The sequence below is a fragment of the Acartia tonsa genome, chromosome 5, assembly GCF_053477335.1.
Source record: "Acartia tonsa isolate MP-2025a chromosome 5, ASM5347733v1, whole genome shotgun sequence".
NCBI classification, from domain to species: Eukaryota; Metazoa; Arthropoda; class Copepoda; order Calanoida; family Acartiidae; genus Acartia; species Acartia tonsa.
Window position 1 is genome coordinate 48257621 of NC_137264.1, and position 19348 is coordinate 48276968.

General features: G+C 33.4%; 2 protein-coding genes across 4 annotated transcripts; both read left to right on the top strand.

Moving 5' to 3' along the window:
• The first annotated feature begins 1627 nt into the window (after positions 1–1627).
• On the top strand, positions 1628–10923 carry LOC145319691 (uncharacterized). 3 transcript variants are annotated; one of them, XM_080161982.1, is made up of 14 exons: positions 1628–1898; positions 2542–2642; positions 2978–3089; positions 6075–6131; positions 6261–6319; positions 6759–6852; positions 6989–7071; positions 7491–7568; positions 7716–7807; positions 8017–8115; positions 8760–8830; positions 9296–9382; positions 10185–10289; positions 10766–10913. In XM_080161982.1, the coding sequence occupies exons 1-14, from the start codon at positions 1746–1748 to the stop codon at positions 10829–10831; spliced, it is 1257 nt and encodes a 418-aa protein (XP_080018108.1). In that variant the 5' UTR covers positions 1628–1745; the 3' UTR covers positions 10832–10913. The 3 variants fall into 3 exon arrangements, with proteins under 3 accessions (XP_080018108.1, XP_080018110.1, XP_080018111.1); XM_080161984.1 differs by having other exon boundaries at positions 1653–1898; positions 10185–10279; positions 10766–10923; XM_080161985.1 differs by lacking the exons at positions 6075–6131; positions 6261–6319; positions 6759–6852 and having other exon boundaries at positions 1657–1898; positions 10766–10912.
• A 2945-nt stretch (positions 10924–13868) lies between these two features.
• On the top strand, positions 13869–15266 carry LOC145320182 (uncharacterized). Its single transcript, XM_080162621.1, has 2 exons — positions 13869–14900; positions 15118–15266. The coding sequence occupies exons 1-2, from the start codon at positions 14504–14506 to the stop codon at positions 15264–15266; spliced, it is 546 nt and encodes a 181-aa protein (XP_080018747.1). The 5' UTR covers positions 13869–14503.
• Positions 15267–19348: the final 4082 nt, after the last annotated feature.

Consider the following 19348-nt stretch of genomic DNA (forward strand, 5'->3'; position numbering starts at 1 on the left):
CTGCCTAAGGCCTGTGCTAAAAAAAACTGACATTATTCTTTAGGATTTTTATTTTAGTAATCGTGGGAAATGTCTGTAATACAATGCTATACATGACTTTTTCAGTATGGCTTAGAACAGGTTCTTATCCAGCGGATATAAATTGGTTTGGAAGCCATACTGGAATAGTTATTTATCACATCGTATTATAGACAGCTGTCCGCAGATATTAAAATAAAAATACAAGAGTTAAAAACTTAAAAACGAAGTGAAAAACGTTATTCTATATCCATTATATTTATCGGTTGCAAAGCTGTACTGAAAAAATAAAAGATCCCTCATTCATTGAAATATTTACAAGGTAGAACATGTTGTATAGTTAGGTTGCTAATATGGACCTCATTTATTTGTAAGTGGTAAGGGGTTGGGGGCAGACCCACAGGGCAGGATTTATGCTAGTTTTCATTTAGTAGGTTTAAATTTCGGATCAATTATTTTTTTCCTGTAACAAAATTTACATTAACTTTTCGTGCAAAAATAAACCACTAAAAATAAAGAAAGGAGTCTGAAATTTTTTGTGTAGATTCTTTAGACAAATGAGAATCGCAGTTCTTTTATGCTTCATGATCCATTTTTATGTTTAAATCCCTTTAATTATGCAAACTTTGTCCGTAGGTACTACATTTAAAAAAGTCTTTTTTTATACTATTAAATAAAAAATGTTGATTGTCTTTCAGTGTCGTTAATTCGTTGGCCTTTCAATGTAGATCGATGACATTTTAAACATAGCTAGTTAAAGTAATTGGTAGTCTCTAAATAAAATTTCATTAATATCACATGAATACAAATAAACTTATTACAATCATAAAAAACGACACTAAAAACCATAAACCCCAAATGAATATAAAAAAATATTTTTAAAATAAATTATTTAAGACTGTTCACGTTATCATCAGCTAAGGGGTTAATATGAGCCCACTTATTGAAACCATTTTTAAGATTTTTCATGAAAGCAAAAGTGTTCCCCATTTTCGGGCCATAAAGGGGGAGAGGGAAATGGTCACAAACCGGTTTCAAGATATCCAAGAATCCATAGAATTTCTTTATACACAACCGGTCAAATAAGCAGAGGGTCGGGGGAGGGGGTAAGTGGAAGCCTCTTCCTCTATTGGCCGGTTAGACTTGAGCAATACATTTCATTCAAAAATAAAGGGTGGAGCATCGCATGAGAGGGGATGACTTTTCCTCCTGGTTGAAAGGATGAAAGGGAAGGGGGATTCCCATTACATGCCTGATGTACAGAGTTAGGCACCTGACTGGCTTGAATTTAAACATAAGTCTTTAATAAGACCAAACAAGAGTTGGATTAAAAAATTTTTAAAAAATGTGAATTTGTTGTGCTAGTGGTAAAAAATCTGAATTTAAAATTTTTTTACACAATGTTAAAATACTTATTATCTTAAAGTAATATTTTTAGTAAGTTGAAGGATAGAATAAGGTATTTTGTAATGAGAATATTCACATTAAGCCAAATTATGTCAAAATTTAACCCCCCCCCCCCTTTGGTTTGCTAAAATCAGGCATTCCCGGAACTTCCTTTGGGGTGTTTTTTTCTGACCATGGTCCCGTTTTAGCGTTTTAGCGGTCTTGGGCATATGATATCTTAATTGATTCAGATATTTTATAACCGGTTTATGCCCATTTCCCTTTTCCCCTTAATGGGCTGAAAATTGGGAACACTTTTGGTTTCTTTAAAAATCTTAAAAATGGTTGGAAGTCGTAAAGTGTATTTAGGCAGGAACAACAGTATCAGCATAAAATATTTTATTTCAGAACTTAGAACTATGGGTAAAAATTCATGGACAAACAAATTAAAGGAGTTGAAAAGAAGAGAGGAAGAAGGAAACTTACTCTTCATGGTATGTTAGGATTAAAGGAGGGGGGGGGGGGGGGGGGTTAATGCAACCATCTCGTAATCAATGATTGAATAACACTTAGAATTCGAATTTTGATCTTAAATTTTGCATGAATAATCCTTGGTAGGTCTATTTTCCCTAATTCGAACAAAAAGAACACATATTACTTTTTTTTGGCTCAAAAATCTTATTTAAGTTCTAGCCGGTTGCTGTTGGTACTAGAAACTTAAAAAATGGCTATTGCTATCATTTTACATGAATTAAACAAAAAAATATGTTTTTAAAAGTTGATTCCTACGTAATTAATGATGAATTTGCCCTGAAAATAGGCAAAACGCGGGTAAATGGCTGAGCCGCCAGCCGTTACTTTTCCAACTTTTTGTTCGATTTAGGGAAAATAGACCTACCAAGGATTACCCATGAAAAATTTCAGTTCAATTTAATCACTGATTACGAGATGGTTGCATTAAACCCCCCCCCCCCTTAAACTTTTTAAAAATCTTCCAAGATAATAGCCTTAACTTATGTTCAAACATATTAATAATTTTAAAATAATACTTATGAACAGTGACATGCTAACTGATTGAGTGAGGATCACTGTTTTGGCTGCATTTCACCATATCATTAATGTTAATTACCTATCTAGGACCGCGGACGGCAGTCTGGCAGCAGTTCTCATGACCAGCAGCCGTCGACCAGTCCCAGAGATTCCACTGGACCTCCCCCTAATCAGCATGACAGGAATGGGTTTTCATACATTTGATTTAATGATTCAACAATAATCTGTGAATTATGATTTCTTCAAATGTACCAAATTCTGTTTTTTAAAAATACCTATTGCTAACCCCTGCGGGGCAAATAGATTCAGTGCCCTAAAGAATTAGAAAAAAATTATTCGCCCCCTTCCCTTGCTTTCAATTTATTTCATACACAATAGTATGGGAGTATTTGAAGTAAACATTAAACAAGGCACTTTGAGATAAAAATTAAGCGACGTTTCTTTAATTATAGATAGGTATGATTTACACAAAATTTCTCATGAAATAAAAATGTTTGAAAATCACAAATGAATACAGGAACAGTCCCCGTAATAGCATGGCTACCAGCCCGCCCCCAGAAATGGGAGGACCCCCCACGGATGGCGGAATAATGAGTGGAGCCAACACCCCAAAACCACCTTCTACCCCTAACCAGGTAAAAAATCTCAATATGAAAATGTAAATCAAAACTACAGAGTAAAACACTAGAGGGGGAAGGGGTTAGATAACTGTTATGTGCCGACCTTCAATTGGGTCTTTAAAAATCAACCTATATTGTCGGGAATATTAACACAGCCAAGTAACAGAAAAAATAATTTGCTAGCAGACAAAAAGGTTCTTGGAAAAGGGGGGCAGGTAGTTATCTTTATACAATATACATCTATACTTATTATAATACTAATTAAAATAACTCTTCTATTATGTATAAAAAAATCTTAAAATTTTAATATTAATTTAGAATAAGGTATAAGAAAAGTATCTTAATGAGTTTTAAAGGTGAAATGCTTTTTAGCTCCTCACAAAAGCATTTTTAAGAAACTGCAATTTGTCATTTTTTCACATTTCTTGACTGTGATGCATTTGCAGTAAAAGAATCTTCTTTAATAACGTAGGTTATAGTAAAAAGAAAAAAAACTCCTTCTTATTTGACAAAAAAATCTCTAAAGACAAAAAAGTTATTGAAGTTTGATTTTTTTTTATTAAAGCATTTAATTACAAATTATGGATAAATTATGAAGTTATATCTTAACCTGTCAATCAAATTAAAGGATTATAGGAATTAATAAGGGGTGGGAATTTACGAACATGAGCAATTTTTTAGGTCATGTTTTTTAAGTATACAAAAAGAAAAACTGAATATTTGTTTTCAGTGAGAAAAGGGGGGAGGCGGATGTGCCACTTTTTGAAACCAAAACTAAAAGTCATCAAAGGAACTCAACTAAAAAAAGAGTTACAGGTCTGAGATTTTGCATGGCAGTTGCTTTATAGGGGTACAATATGGAACTGTGAAGAAACGGCGGCGCAACCGCCGAAAACCGCCGTTTCCCGCCAATTTTTTTTTGCAATTTCTCGGCGGTTTTCTGCGGTTGCGCCGCCGTTTCTTCACTGTTCCATATTGTAACCCTATAAAGCAACTGCCATGCAAAATCTCAGACCTGTAACTCTTTTTTTAGTTGAGTTCCTTTGACTTTTAGTTTTGGTTTCAAAAAGTTGCACATCCGCCTCCCCCCAGTATTATAATTAAAACGTTTGCGGTCAATTAATGACGTATATAATTCAAATTACTTATGACAATTATCTTTATAATAATATATTATTAATCTTTTGAAATATACAAGTCTGAATTCCTTCTTAGATTTAAAGATTTGAAACTAATTGCCAGTAAAGTATTTTAAATGGGTTATTTAGGGACATAAAAGTATTTATGATGTTAAATACATATTTTAGAATAATAATACTGCTTTAATAACTTTATATAGGTAGTTTAGTCTTGCTTAAATAGTTTGTGATAATAATCTTCACTTTGCAAGAACACATATTTTTCACCTAGGATTTGGACACTGGAGTTCTGGGACAGGGAGGGCATGATACATCAGACCTTGATGTTCTAAATGAAGATATTTTTGAGAGTGCTGATGTGACGCCCCGCCATGTGCCTATGTACAGCAGCCTTCCCTCGCCTGGTGGCCCAATGCTTAAAGGGCGAATATAGGTTTGATATAATATGAGCTTATTTCAAAGGTGCCATTATATAGATTATAAATAACTTAAGGATATTGACATATCTAATTGTATAAGTCTGTTTATAGCTTAAAACCTTTCTAACTCAAGATAATATTATGTAATAAGTGTGGTTCCCTAAGAACTCAATTACCCTAGCATCACACAAGGCTTCGTAGCAAGGTTGAATTAAAAAGCTTTCGTTAAAGGATAGTCGTAATAATGTGGAAACCAATTAATCAGGGGTAAATATACCCATCTTCTACCTTAATACAAATTATATAAAGTAAAATATTTAAAAGTTAAAAAAACATCAAATAATGTAAAAAGTAAAAAAAAAATAATTGATAAAATTTTCTTGGAGGAAGAATGATTTCAAATCCCTGTTTTTTTAAGGTTTGTGTGTGTGTGTGTTAAAATTGCGTACATCAGGGTTTTTATATTTTCCAGAATTATCCAATGATCTTTGTACAGAAAATAAACTTTAAGACGTATTATTTACCCTAGTCAAAACTTTTACGCAAATTATTTCTACGCTCTTTAAAAATTGAATTAAAGAGTATATAATCTAAAATAATAAACATTTAAATTATCATTTAAGATGCGTGCCATTGTAATAGTCAATCAAACTTAAGCAAAATAGTCAAAAAAAAGTCTTGTAAAGGGCTAAAATAAACCGTTTGTCGTCAATCTCATTTATCATATGTTCAATTGAAACAGAAAATTGCAAAATCTACTTAAGGATTTTTTTGAATTTTTAAATTTGGCATAGATATTCTAAAAGTATGAAATGGCACCTTTCATATAAGCTCATATCATATCGAACCTATATTCGCCCTTTAACCAACCCATGGGCCTCCCCTCCTTGCATAGATCCAGCAGCAGTCAACCTGGCTGTTCTCCCCACCCAAGCATGCATGCGTCACCAGCTCCTGTGCCTCAATCCCCGCACCAAATGCAATCTCCTGCAAGTGTGCCGCCGTCCCCCGCTACCCACCAGTTTGCCACGCCGTCTCCTGCCCAGCCTCCTTCACCGGTGACGTATCTTCCTATGAAATCACCAGCCGCCTTCCCGCCGCCGCCGTCTTGCGAATTTGAATTTTAGGCGAATCTCAATGGTCCACTCTCGGTGATTCCCAGGAAATTTGGGGTACAAACGAAGAGACTCCATTGTGGGACAGTAATCCTGACACATGGGACCATGACAGTGCTACTAGACTGGCACAAAAATTATTACAGGTTTATATATTTTATTTTTATAAGGTAAATTAAGTGTAAACTAGTGTTAAGGAAATATCCCCTTTATATTAATAAATATGTAATAGTTCTATGAAAAGTGTGCGGTTTATTTAGCCACTTAAATACCTATTCTAATATTTATTTTGGGGTTTCCGTTCAGTTAACTTATGTTACTTTTTAGGTTCAGCATATGGATACAGCTAGTTACGCCAGTGGAGTTGATAATGAATCTAAAGATGTAAGTTTAATTAACGAAGCTTTCAATAAAATCTTTGTTTATTCCTAATTTATTACTTTGCCACCACAAGAAACTTATGTATTTTAAAATCCGTCGTTTAGCTGGTCTAAAATTGTTATTTTAATTTAGGGAAGTCAAATGATCTCACAGGATGGAAAGCCTGGCCAGATTATATCCCCAAATCCCAGGTATAGACACAATTTATTAATCATTATAAAGGGGGGGGGGGGGGGGCGGATGTGCCACATTTTGAAACCAAAACTAAAAGTCAAAGGAACTCAAATAAAAAAAAGAGTTACAGGTCTGAGATTTTGCATGGCAGTTGCTTTATAAGGTTACAATATGGAACAGTGAAGAAACGGCGGCGCAACCGCCGAAAAATTCGGCGGGAAACGGCGGTTTTTGGCGGTTGCGCCGCCGTTTCTTCACAGTTCCATATTGTACCCCTATAAAGCAACTGCCATGCAAAATCTCAGACCTGTAACTCTTTTTTTAGTTGAGTTCCTTTGTTGACTTTTAGTTTTGGTTTCAAAAAGTGGCACATCCGCCCCCCCCCCTTTGTATTACTTCCATAGGTAGTATTTCGAGATTATTTTTATTCACTTTTACATATTTTTTGTCTTTAAGGTTTAAGACAGAGTTTTGTCGCAACTTTAGAGAGAAGGGTGAATGCATTTATGGAAATCAGTGCCAGTTTGCTCATGGCAAAGCAAAATTAAGGGTAAGATATTAAATAAAAATTTTAAATATCCAATATCGAAATGGCTAAAAAAGAAGTTTAAATCCGGTTTAAAACAGTTAAGTTTTTTATTTTAGTATCCGCAGAAAGCTGTATAAAATACGTAAATTACTTTCAGCATGATATGATCCGCCACAACAAGTACAAGACAAAGCTGTGCCAGAAATATTGGATCAAGGGATGGTGTGCTTATGGCACAAGGTACTTTCCATGTTTATGCAACCTGTCTATTAGTTTAATAAGTCAAGAGGGGGTCATTGGACTGTTATAATTTTTACACTAGTCTCCTAAAAATTTTTTATTAAGTTTTCTTATTGGTTAGTTTTGGAGTAACATTTACTTAAATTTTGATTAGGTAGTTTGTTCATAAAGATTAATGTCAAAATGTTTGAAACAATAATTGTTACCTACAGAACGGTAGTCATTGGGGATGTACATCAATTTATCATTCATTGTCTTATCCCTTTAGATCCCTGATTATTAGTACAGGGATTTACCTTTATTACATCAAACATAATCTTAACTTTTACAGAATTTATCCAAAGGATTCATTATTCAAAGAGTTAAAAAATTTAAAATTATGTATTTTGTTTGAAATCTCACAAACTTTAATTGTTCAGATGCAACTTCATTCACCAGGAAGAGGAGCAACACATTGCAGAGAAGACAAGAGTTGGAGAACATCAATCTGGATTCAGGTGAGTTTTTACACCTTGGTTTAAAGCTATTTTTCCTGTGCGAAAAGAAAATATTATTTCATTATTTCTAACAAAGACTAGTTTTCTATTACTAGACTTAATTATTAACGAATGTTAAAATTTTGAATAAAAATTGTTATTGTTTAGACCTTTGATGCCAACGAAATCTCTGCGGAAATCCAGCGAATCCAGTGCTGATTCTGGTGTTGATGTAAACGATGTTTACAACAGGGCTTTAGGTACGTAAATTTAAATTAAAACACATTTTTTTATATTGTAAAAAGCAGGTATACAATTTGGATATGATAATTGATCTTTGTTCTATTGACTGCCACCCTCCCACCCAAATTTTCTTAGATTAATATTAATATACCTTATTCCTGATTTAAATCTAGTAATATTTTACTACTCGTTAAAGTCCAGCTTAAACACGTTGCGTTAAATTTAGGTCAGTCTGAACCGTACGAGGTGACCTCCATGTTCAACAAGACAATCAACATGCCAGATCTGGACATCATCAACACCAAGAGAATGAAGCTAGACATAAGTAAGCTTAGTTTTGGTCCCAAGATCTATTTGTATAGAGCAATTTCTAGGACGTTAATATTAGGGTTGGGCCGGATATCCGGTTATCCGGCCAAATTACCGGATAACCGGCCAAATTACTAGATACTACAGTAGCAAAAAAAATTTCTTAAGAAATCTTATACAAATTTACATAAAGTTAAACTTGTTCAGAAAAAAAGTTCTTCTACCTTCAATAATAAGAAAATTATAGCCATTTAAAATTTTTAAAAGCAGAGATTTTTGGTGTAAAGTATTAAAAATTATAGAACCGGATATCCGGCCGGATAGTTTCAATATCCGGTATCCGGCCGGATATTGAAAATGGCCGGATATCCGGCCACACCGGATATCCGGCCCAACCCTAGTTAATATTATAGGGCATAATTTTTAAGTTAAAAGCGTCTTATTTTAGGACAGAAAAAAATGTCAGGGAAGACAGTTAATAACTTAATTTATTAGTTTGTTGAAACTTCACTGATTAGGACATTTTTAATTTTTATTACTTAAAAAATATTGAATGCATGTATTTTATTTTCATAAATGTACACACACGAATGTTTTGTGCTTCGCCACTGGAGGATGTTGTCACCCTAGTTAATTATTAATGATCAAATATTACTTAAGGTACATACAAGAATGATGTTGTTAATACAAGTTTTCAAAATCTGAATGGCAATCAATGGAATCAAATTAAGGTGAATATTTATTGTTGTGATAAAGAGTTTATCTGTAATGTTTAGTTTCCTTCATTCTTCTTATTTAATATTTGTATAAAATTCAATCTGTTTTTATATAACTAAAGGTTTAAAATCCAGCGAAAATAAGCTCATTATAGTTGTTTTATTTTTAATTAGTCGTTGTCTCCCCATTCATTTTTTAGCAGAGATAATAAAACATAAATGTACAACAAATACTTCTTCCCGAAGGTGAGATTGACTTCGCCACATAATTTTAGGGATAATAAAATTAGATTGGAGATTTTTAGGATTTATTTGATCTTGGGAGGGTAGACGTGACCTTTTATTAATAGTTTAAAACCCTTCAGGGACCTAAAGAGAATATAAACACATACACACTCTTGCACTTTCATACCGAAAATGGCAGACCTTTTATTAGGATTACACTTTACAATCATCTTTATTATACATTGTTGTTTTTAGGTTAAAGATATTGAGAAGGATAGTGATATGTTCAATATGAACCTGGCTACTGAAATGAACAGAAATCTTTATCTCGACGTTGTCAAGGTAAACAAATTGATTTTTCTTGAGTCTGTGATCATCTCATCATAGCTATTATTTACCTATTTCTGTTCATGTGGCTTTGAGCGATTATGTTCTATTAGGTTATTTGGGTGTTACTTCTATACTTTATAGGTTGGGCTGTTTTATTTTCCTTTCAGTCCTCAAAATAGCTTTAAGCCCTATATTGACCAATGGAATTAAAATTCTTTGAAATTTTGAGATCTTTTACTTCAGCCATTCATAACGAATACATATTCCTGTAATGTTAAGTTGAATGGAAAACGCTTTAATTAAAAATATTAAAACGCTACCTTTTTGTTTATTCGTTGAAGTCGCTACTGGAAGTAGCTTGGCTCAAAAAATTTCTATCTGTTCTTTAAATACATTTCCTAGTTTGTTTTTATTTTCCTTCTTGAGATTTTTAAAACTAAAAGGGGGGGGGGCGAAAGTGACACTTTTTGAAACCAAAACTAAAAGTCAACAAAGGAACTCCACTAAAAAAGGAGTTACAGGTCTGAGATTTTGCATGGCAGTTGCTTTATAGGGGTAAAATATGGAACTGTGAAGAAACGGCGGCGCAACCGCCGTTTCCCGCCTAATTTTTTTTGCCTTTTCTCGGCGGTTTTCGGCGGTTGCGACGCCGTTTCTTCACAGTTCCATATTGTACCCCTATAAAGCAACTGCCATGCAAAATGTCAGATCTGTAACTCTTTAATTAGTTGAGTTCCTTTGACTTTTAGTTTTGGTTTCAAAAAGTGTCACTTTCGCCCCCTCCCCCCCCTTTAAATAATTAATTTCTGTCCAGGTTAAAGATAGCCGGCCAGTTCCTCATCCTGAGGATAATCACATTCCAGTCTCCAATAACCTGCCATTCAATCCACCTATTAATGGCCAGTACAGGTACTTAGAGGTCCGGGAAAATTGTTTTTTTTTTACACTAGTCCCAAAAGTTTTATAAGAAAATGTTTTTGGCTTGTTGGCTTGACAACTTGGTGACTCTTAATAGATTTTGATATGTTGGTTTATTTTCAAGTTTCAACCACTAATTGTAATCTGCAGTAGGAGTAATTTTGTGCATAAACATTGATGAGTTAACATTAGTTATATAATATTTTCATTTATACGGTCAGATGAAAGTCAGAAAGTCAAAAATCATATTTACTAAAATCACTAGAACCCAAAGTATAACAACCACGCTATTGTAGTTATTGTATTCGTTGGCTTAAAACATTCAATACTTTAATTTAATTTTGATTGGTTGGTTCCAAACCTGAAGTGTAAAAACTTTTCAACAAATAATTTTAAAGCTCTTTATTATTTTTTTGTTATTTAAAGAAATGTTTTAAGATATTTTTGTCGTGAAAATAAATTTTTTTTTTGTTTTAGGAGACCAGCAGTCCAAGACAGCTAGCCTTTGTCCGCGTGTTCTCGGCCCTAGCGCGCATTGCGTAGTACCTAAAAGCAGCCTGGCGGCCGCTCACATAGACACAACCACCAAACCTGCCATTATTTTCAGGTATAAACTTTTATTTTAAGGTTTATTAAGATTCGTTGCTATCATCATAAGTGAAATTACTCAAATTACTTTTTTAAGTGAAGCCACTCTAAAATTTTCTTCTGTCTGTCCGTCATTCAATCCGTAACGATATAGGATGAATATGATTTTGAATTGTTTCATTGTTTTATTCATCAGTCTGTCATTTCATGACATGACAACGAAATGATGTCACGAAATTTTTGTATTCGTAGGTGATATTACCTTTTTTTAAAATTGCTTAGGAAGAAATAGAGTTTATGCATGGTTATTCATTCATATACACCATTAAAAGTTGCAAGAATGTACTTCGAAAACTACCTAAAAAAAATTAATGAAAAGTGCTAACCGTTAATGAAGGACAAAGCGAACCTTTAAGTTCTCTTTTAAAAATTGAAGTCATTTCATCTATTATAAATCTTTGTATTAAATATCATTTTTTGTTCAGATGCTAATGTGGTATCCGCTTGGGTAAATGGCAGACACCAGAGTTCGAATAAAGACTACGGCAGTGTGAACAGACGTGGACACCTTACTATAGAGAAGCTACGCTTCTCTAGCATTCACTAGACAAGAATCAACATCTATTTCAGTTGTCACTTTATTGAAGGGTTAAAGGATACTAAAGCTAGATACAACAAACAATAACTACATGGATAGGAATAAATGATCATAACATAAAAACATTATAATACATATACAGTAGTCAGTTTGGGCAATCATGATTCCCCATCCCTGGAAAGGGTGGGGGGGATTAAGAATACAGTTAACCATAATATAAATACATATGGATTAGGAATAAAGATAGTTAAAGATAAATCATACAGTAAAACATAGATAATTGCAATGGTTAGGTAGATGGCTATCCCTGTCTGGGGCAGGCAGGATAGCCCATGGAGCAGCACAATAGGTAGATAAGCATAGAGGGGTTGAGTGGTAGGTCTGGGTACTAAAGAGGGAAGGTTTGATGATTACTTGTGACAACAACAGTCTGTGTGGGGGTGATTCTATCAGGTGAGGGCAGGTTTAGATCCTTTATCCTCAGGGTTGAGGTGGTGCTGATAACTTGGTGGTTGAAGGGGAAGGTTCCGGTGCTTAAGATGGGAGAGGGAGGGGTAACACCCCTCCCTCCATTTGCAGGACAACTGAGAGATGAAACCAGTACCGTTATCTGACATATTTTCAGGTGGCTTTATAATTGTAGAATAACAGGATTTAGCTAGGTGCGTAGCATCACTATAATGTCTTGGTTTCTGCATGGTCCAGAGCTGCCGCATACCACACTAACAGCCCTGCAGAAAACTGGTTTCTAATCGCAACCTACATCACAATAAAAAACAGACTTTTTATATCTGTAAAATTTTAGTTAACATAACAGTCATTTCGGTTTGTCATTAAGCTATAATTGAAAGCTTATTAATATTTGTACGGGTCATACAGAAAACTATAATTATTACAAGATTTATAAATGCAAGGTTGTAATCAATGATTATTTATCTATCCTTATATAATTTTGTTTATCAAAACTTGAAACTACAGTTTTTCAGTCTTCATTTTTTAATCTATTAAGTCATAATTAATAATTTGGCATAAAAAACGTGTTATACTTAGTGAAACTACATTTAACACATCTTTTTTCAGAACATTATCTAATGTATTTTCTTAAGAATCTAGACATGTAAGAAAAAAATACAGGGGGCGATATTTAATCCAATGAAAAACTCTTTATAATCAAACTTTTTCGTTAGTTATAATCTAAAACAATAGTGTACAGTAGTCTACGCTATTTTGCTAAAAATGATAATTTCAAATAGTTAAATTGTTTTTCTTCGGGTAAATTTTTCTCTCTCAGTAAAAACTATTTTGTTAAAATAATATTGTTCATAGTTTGTAAGTAGGTAAGAACAAGTTTAAATTTAAATATTAATTCTTTCATTTCTTCCATGCATTTGTAACTTAAAATTAAGGATTTTTTATTAAATAATTTTTTAATTTAGAAAATAATGAATTTTACAAACAAAATATATTGAAATTATAAAATTTAAGGTCACTAAAAATTTTGTGAAACTGTTGAATTATGGCCATTTTTTGTTGAATTAAGAGGAATATTGATATTATTTTATTGATCGATTGCTGAAATACATCACGGAGCATTCTCGAAAATTGCGCGTCACACGTTTTTATAGCCTGCCGGCACACGAGTTGAAATCTCCTAAAACTTACTTTAAATCAAAACGTTTTTTATATTCTCATTCGTTTTCATTCCACCGATAGAGCTAGTACTCTCTCTTACATCGCTTTTTAATACGTTTTTCAACAGTAAGTTTTAGTTTTTTAGTGTATTATATATGTTTTTTCAACGTATTATTTCATTTACTATTTTCAGTTGGGGATTTTATTTGCATTTGGGATTATTCAGGAGAATTTCAATAGTAAATGGAGATTGGTTCCTAAATACTTATCGAATTCTTCGAATTTTCCCAATATTTAAACTCTTTTAGCTTATTTTCGACGGATTCTTTAGTGATTTATGGAATATCGATCGATAAAAAATATTAATTGTAGCATAAGGAAACGAAATAAGACGTTTTTAATGGAATAACATGAAGTTACAAAATGGCCATTTTTTGTTGAATTAAGAGGAATATTGATATTATTTTATTGATCGATTGCTGAAATACATCATGGAGCATTCTCGAAAATTGCGCGTCACACGTTTTTATAGCCTGCCGGCACACGAGTTGAAATCTCCTAAAACTTACTTTAAATCAAAACGTTTTTTATATTCTCATTCGTTTTCATTCCACCGATAGAGCTAGTACTCTCTCTTACATCGCTTTTTAATACGTTTTCACCCACCCTCCCTAACCCTTTATTTTATTATTAGAAATTTTCTACTTTTTTACTTTTCTAATTCCTGTATTTTTATATTAATATTGTTCTTTCTAATTTGACATATTTAACTATTCATGTCTCCACATTTTTTTTCAGATCAACGTTTTTTAAATCCTCTGTGATCATGACACCATTCGAGTACTATAAACTCAGGAATGTTAAGTCATTCCATGCTCACAATATCGTTGCCTATAAGCAGATTTTAGGTTTAAACCTGCATTATTTTGTCGTTTATCAAAGTAAAACTGATAAACATTTAGTAGTCAGAGAACTGATTAATCGTGCATCTCGTTTTAAAGATCAATTAGAACAAATTAATCATACTTTAGATGATAGTTTTTTATCCGCCAAATCTGTTTATGATAATTTTGGCCAGTCTTTCAAAGATTTTGAAGCAGAATGTCGCAACACCTTGTCACTTCTTGATTGATTTAACTTACTAAATTTTTTCTTTTTCTTTCTTATCCAAAAAATTCTTATTTTTCTTCATTTAATATTCAGACACTAATTTTCTTGAATTAATTTCAATTTCTTCCTCTTTAGATTTTCTTTTCTTAAAAAAATACTGATTGTTAAATTACAGCATGTCTTATTTGTTAATATTTTTGCATGAAATTTTTCATGAATGTTTTTTAATTTTACATTTGTTTGTTAAATTTTTCTTTTAAATTTAAATTTCCTCTTCAGACCTAAAAATGCCTGTTCCTACAGGACATTCGCACAACTCCTCAGATGAGGATAATTCCCCCCCCCCCGCGTCTTCCACAGTGGTTCCTACCACAAATTTGTCTAGATCCTATTCGGCTCCAGTCAATACCTCAGCTCCCTCGTCGGTTGTAGCTCCAGGTCCGTCATCGGTCGCACAAACGATAATTCCCCAGGATCCTAAAGATCCATTGGGGTTAAATAACCTTCCCCCAGCCGGCTCATATTTGCCGGGGATAGGTTTTGTGCCACAAATTAATCAGCCGCCGAAAATGACAGCGCGACTTCAAGAGTCTGCAGCTCCAGCGCGACCATCAGTGTCAGCAGCTCCCCACATTGAATCTGAGAAAGTTAAGATGCCTGTCAGACATGCTTCAGTGTCTTCAGGTAAAATTCATACTTAGTACTCATGATTTTGATTCAATGATTTAGAAATTGAAGTTCATATGAATTTTGTCTTCTTGGCAGTTTTTTACCCTTACAAAAATTTTTTTCCTTTCTCAACTTTAAATTTTTTTCCCCCCCCTTTTTTATTTTTTCCTTTTTTACAGCTATAAACCTTTTTCCGCTTTATTTTCTTTTAAATCTTTTTTATTTTTTTTAGACGATTTTTCCCCTAAACGCAAGAAGTCAAAAAAGAAGAAACGCTACTCTAGTAGTTCCTCTTCTTCCAGTTCTTTCTCTTCATCGTCGAGTTCTACGGAATCAGATGAATCTAAAAGGAAAAGAAAAGGTACTTTTTTAAATACTTAGACAAAATCCTTTCTTTCTCCCATTTATGAATTTTTTAAAAATTTTTTTATGATATTTATTACAGAAATTTATTTTTGGTTCAATTATTTGAAATATAAATTTCTTGTTTCTATGAACACCGACTGAATATTTGACGTTATTCTTCGGATTATCATGTCTTCATACATTCTTTCTTTAGGAAAGAAGAAGAAAAAGAAGAAGAGCAAGAAGCACTCTTCCGATTCTGACAGTAGCAGCCAACTAGTAGGCGGCCGAAAAGCTAGACGTCGCCTCCGGCGAGCAGCTGAAATACTGTCAGACCCACCTGCTTGGATAGGTATGACGTCAGCAGACATACATGCCGAACGGGAACGCCTCTTCGAACATCTAAACGTAAGAAAAACATTTTAACAAAAATTCTTTGATCAAACATATATTTTTTAATATATGTAGGGGTTATTTAGTCTATTTAAACAAAAAAAGGGCAGTTATTTTGGGTCAAGGGCATTTTCTTTTTCTAAATTCCTTATAAATTTTTTCTCTTTTCAACATTTTGAATATTTTTGTTATTCAAATATTAATTTTTTTTTTTATTAATTTCTTTATCCATGTTTATCTTTTTTCCAATTTGAAATTCTTTTCTTGGAAATCTCACAATAGTTTTTTCTATTAAGTCTTTGGATGAAAGGAATGACGTCTCTCTCACATTTTTAAAATGCGTCTTACGAGACACCTGCCGTTCGAAGAATTATGTTGAGGATGCTGCGAAGCGTCTTGTGGCGTTGAAGGCCCCCAAGAACTTGTTATATGACCTACAGCAGTCGTTGCAAGCCTGCTATCAAGCAATAAAGGCAAGAAATTCATAAATTTTTTCTTCTTTTTCGTTTTATAATAATTAAACCTATGCCATTTTTTTTTAGTTTTCTTATTTTACGTGCAAATTCGATCAATAGAAACCGTTTCTTGTCTATGAAATCTATTTAGTTTTTCAAATTTGTTTTTTAAAAAAAGAAGACGTGCAAATATTTGATTAACACCAGTTTTATTAGCTTCCGCACCACAGAAAAGATTTTTATAATATATTCTGTGACATTTACATTATTTTCATTTCATTTAAGTTTCATTATTTTGTCATGTAAGGAAAGATAATTCCTACGACACCTTTCTTTTCATAGAGCTAGACATCAACATATTTTATTCAAAATTATCAAGATTTTCATTTTATCTAGATAGCTGAAAGCTCCATCGGGTACATCGAACTGGCTTTTTCGAAAAACATCGGCCACGCCAACCGGGTGGCTCTAGCAGGTAACAGGCGCTACCTCACCACCCAGCAGCAGCGTATCTCGGATTCCCTGCCTGACTTTCGAGGGGACTATAGCAGAGGAGCACGTGGCGGCTTCTCTAACGGCCGGTTTAACTCAAATGGAGGCTCAAACCCTAGGGGCAGAGGATCCCGAGGACGAGGTCGAGGATCTCTTCGCTGTCACGGATGTAACGGCGAAGGACATAAAGTCGACGACTGTCCTTCCGCCAACCCTAAATAATAATTCTACCCCGCTTTACGCTATTCAAGATTTAAACCTACCGATACCTACCTCAGATATTCCAAATTTTCATATCGCTTCTCTAAAAAATTTTTGTTTCACAGAAGATTATGAACATTATAAACGTTTATATGACATCCAATCGGATTTCTTATCTAGTTATTCTCCAGCTTATTCTATTCATTCACTTACAGCAATTAATTTTTATAAAAATATTCTTAATGCACCATCTTTTGTTTTGCAAACCCTTACTTTTGGATATCAACCAGGTAGATTATTGAGAATAATTCTTTCCACATTTTATTTATTATATTATTTTTGTTCCACAAAACTTTTTCTTTTTACAATTATTCTCCATAATCTATCTTTTTTAAGTTTTTACATCTCCAGTGTTACCGTATTTCGAGAAGAACAACAATAGCGCTGTCCGCAATCCAGAATTTGTTCGTCAAGAAATTCAATCTTTGCTAGACAAAGGTATTATTGCTCAAATCGATCATCAGCCTTATTGTTGTTCACCTCTTACGGTAGCTAGTAGAACATGTAGTTTAACTAACACAACTAAACTCAGGAAATTTTTCGACACATAAATATTATTCCAAATTCTTCCTTCAATTCTTTTTTTTTTGATTCCCCTCTTTTTTCTATCCTTTTTATATAATATTCTTTTCTTTTTCAATTCTTTTCACTACCTCTCAAATATTTTTGTTTGAATTCATTTTTTCAAAATTTTTTTTCATATTTACCCCCCCTTTTTAAATTTTTTCGAAATATTTCCTGCTTTTAGATTGTGCATCGACTTATCCCGCCACATTAATCTACTTCTCCAGCCTGAGAACGTCTCTTTAAATGACATTAAGACAGTGCTGCCTCGCATTTCTCAGGATGTATTTTTTACATCCTGGGATTTGCGAGGCATGTACCATCAAGTACATCTACATCCTGCCGTTACTGAACTTTTTTGGTTTTTGTTATAAAAATGCTGATAATTCCTACTCTTTTTACAAATATTTAAGGCTTCCCTTCGGGGTTGCCTCAGCCGTATTTTTAGTTGATGCCTTGATACGCCCAGTTAAACATTTTTGTCACCGTCACAATATAGACGTGAGTGTCTATATTGATGACGGCCTGACTGTCGAATTAAATTATTTTAAATGTCTTCTTAGTACTCACTTTGTCCTATCAGTTTTACTATGTGCAGGTTGGCATTTTCAACTTTCTAAATGTCAACTAGAACCTGTTCGTCGTATACAATATTTAGGTTTTATTCTTGATAGTAGTAAAATGATAATTTCCCTGCCCATCGTCAAAATTCAGAAAGTTTTATTTCTTCTTGACAAAATTTTAGTTGCTTTTGATTCTAATGATCCTGTAGAAGTTACTATGTTAGCCTCCTTTTTAGGCAAACTATGTCATGCATATTTTAGTCATGGAGATTTTATTCGTGTTGTGGCTAGAAACTCTAATCATGCTCTTGGTGTTTATACCTCACAGTATGGCTGGAAAGGAGCTTTGTTTGTCAATGCAGATATGTTTCAAGAGTTGTCCCTCTGTAAAGAACATTTTGTTTCTTTAAACGGACAACCCATTCGTACTGAATCTAAAACAATAGAAGTTTTTTCCCCCCATCAAACATCTTTTTTAATTGACAACATTGATCCTAATGATTTAAACAAACATTGTAATATTTTTGTGTCAGACGCCTCTGACCACTCAGCCTTTTCATTCAAAGCTGGAGACTGTAAGATTATTTCTGATTATTTATTTACTCCACAAGAGGCTGAATTATCTTCAGGCCATAGAGAACTTTTAAGTATTGTTAAAGCTTTTGAACATTATAGCAATTATTTCGCCACCCTTAAAGGACAGTTGGTTATTTGGATAACGGATAGTATGTGCCTTTACTCTTTTTTGCGTATTGGAAGCCGTAATTTAGTTATTCAAAAATTATTAATTCAATTAAAAATTCTAGAGTTCCAATACGCAATCCGTATTATACCTAAATGGATGCCCCGAGACAGCTCACTCATCACTTTAGCAGATTTAGGCTCTAAGCTTTTTAAATCCTCTAATGAATTTGGGATTAGTTCTAACGATTTTCAATTTCTTCAAAGTTATTTTTCTATCAAATTTTCAATTGACTGTTTCGCAACATCTAAAAATTGTAAAGTAGAGAAATTCATTTCCCCTTTCCCCCAACTAAATTGTTTCGATATTGATTTTTTCACAGTTTCCCTGACCAGTTCAGAATGTTACTACATCCACCCCCCAATTTCTCTCCTTTCTCGTGTTTTTAATAAATTAAAATTATATGAGGATATAACAGCAGTGGTAGTTTTGCCCTTATGGCCGACATACCCTTTCTGGAATTGTATTGTTAAAGGATCTTATTTTAATTCTTTTGTAAAAAATTTTCTGCTCTGGGATCCTTACTACATTGCTTCTACACCAAATAATTTTTTCAACGGTCATAAGACGTTTAAAACTCTCGCCTTATTGATTCATACCGGTAAAGACTATGCAATTCCTTTACCACAATTTTAATCAATATGTTTT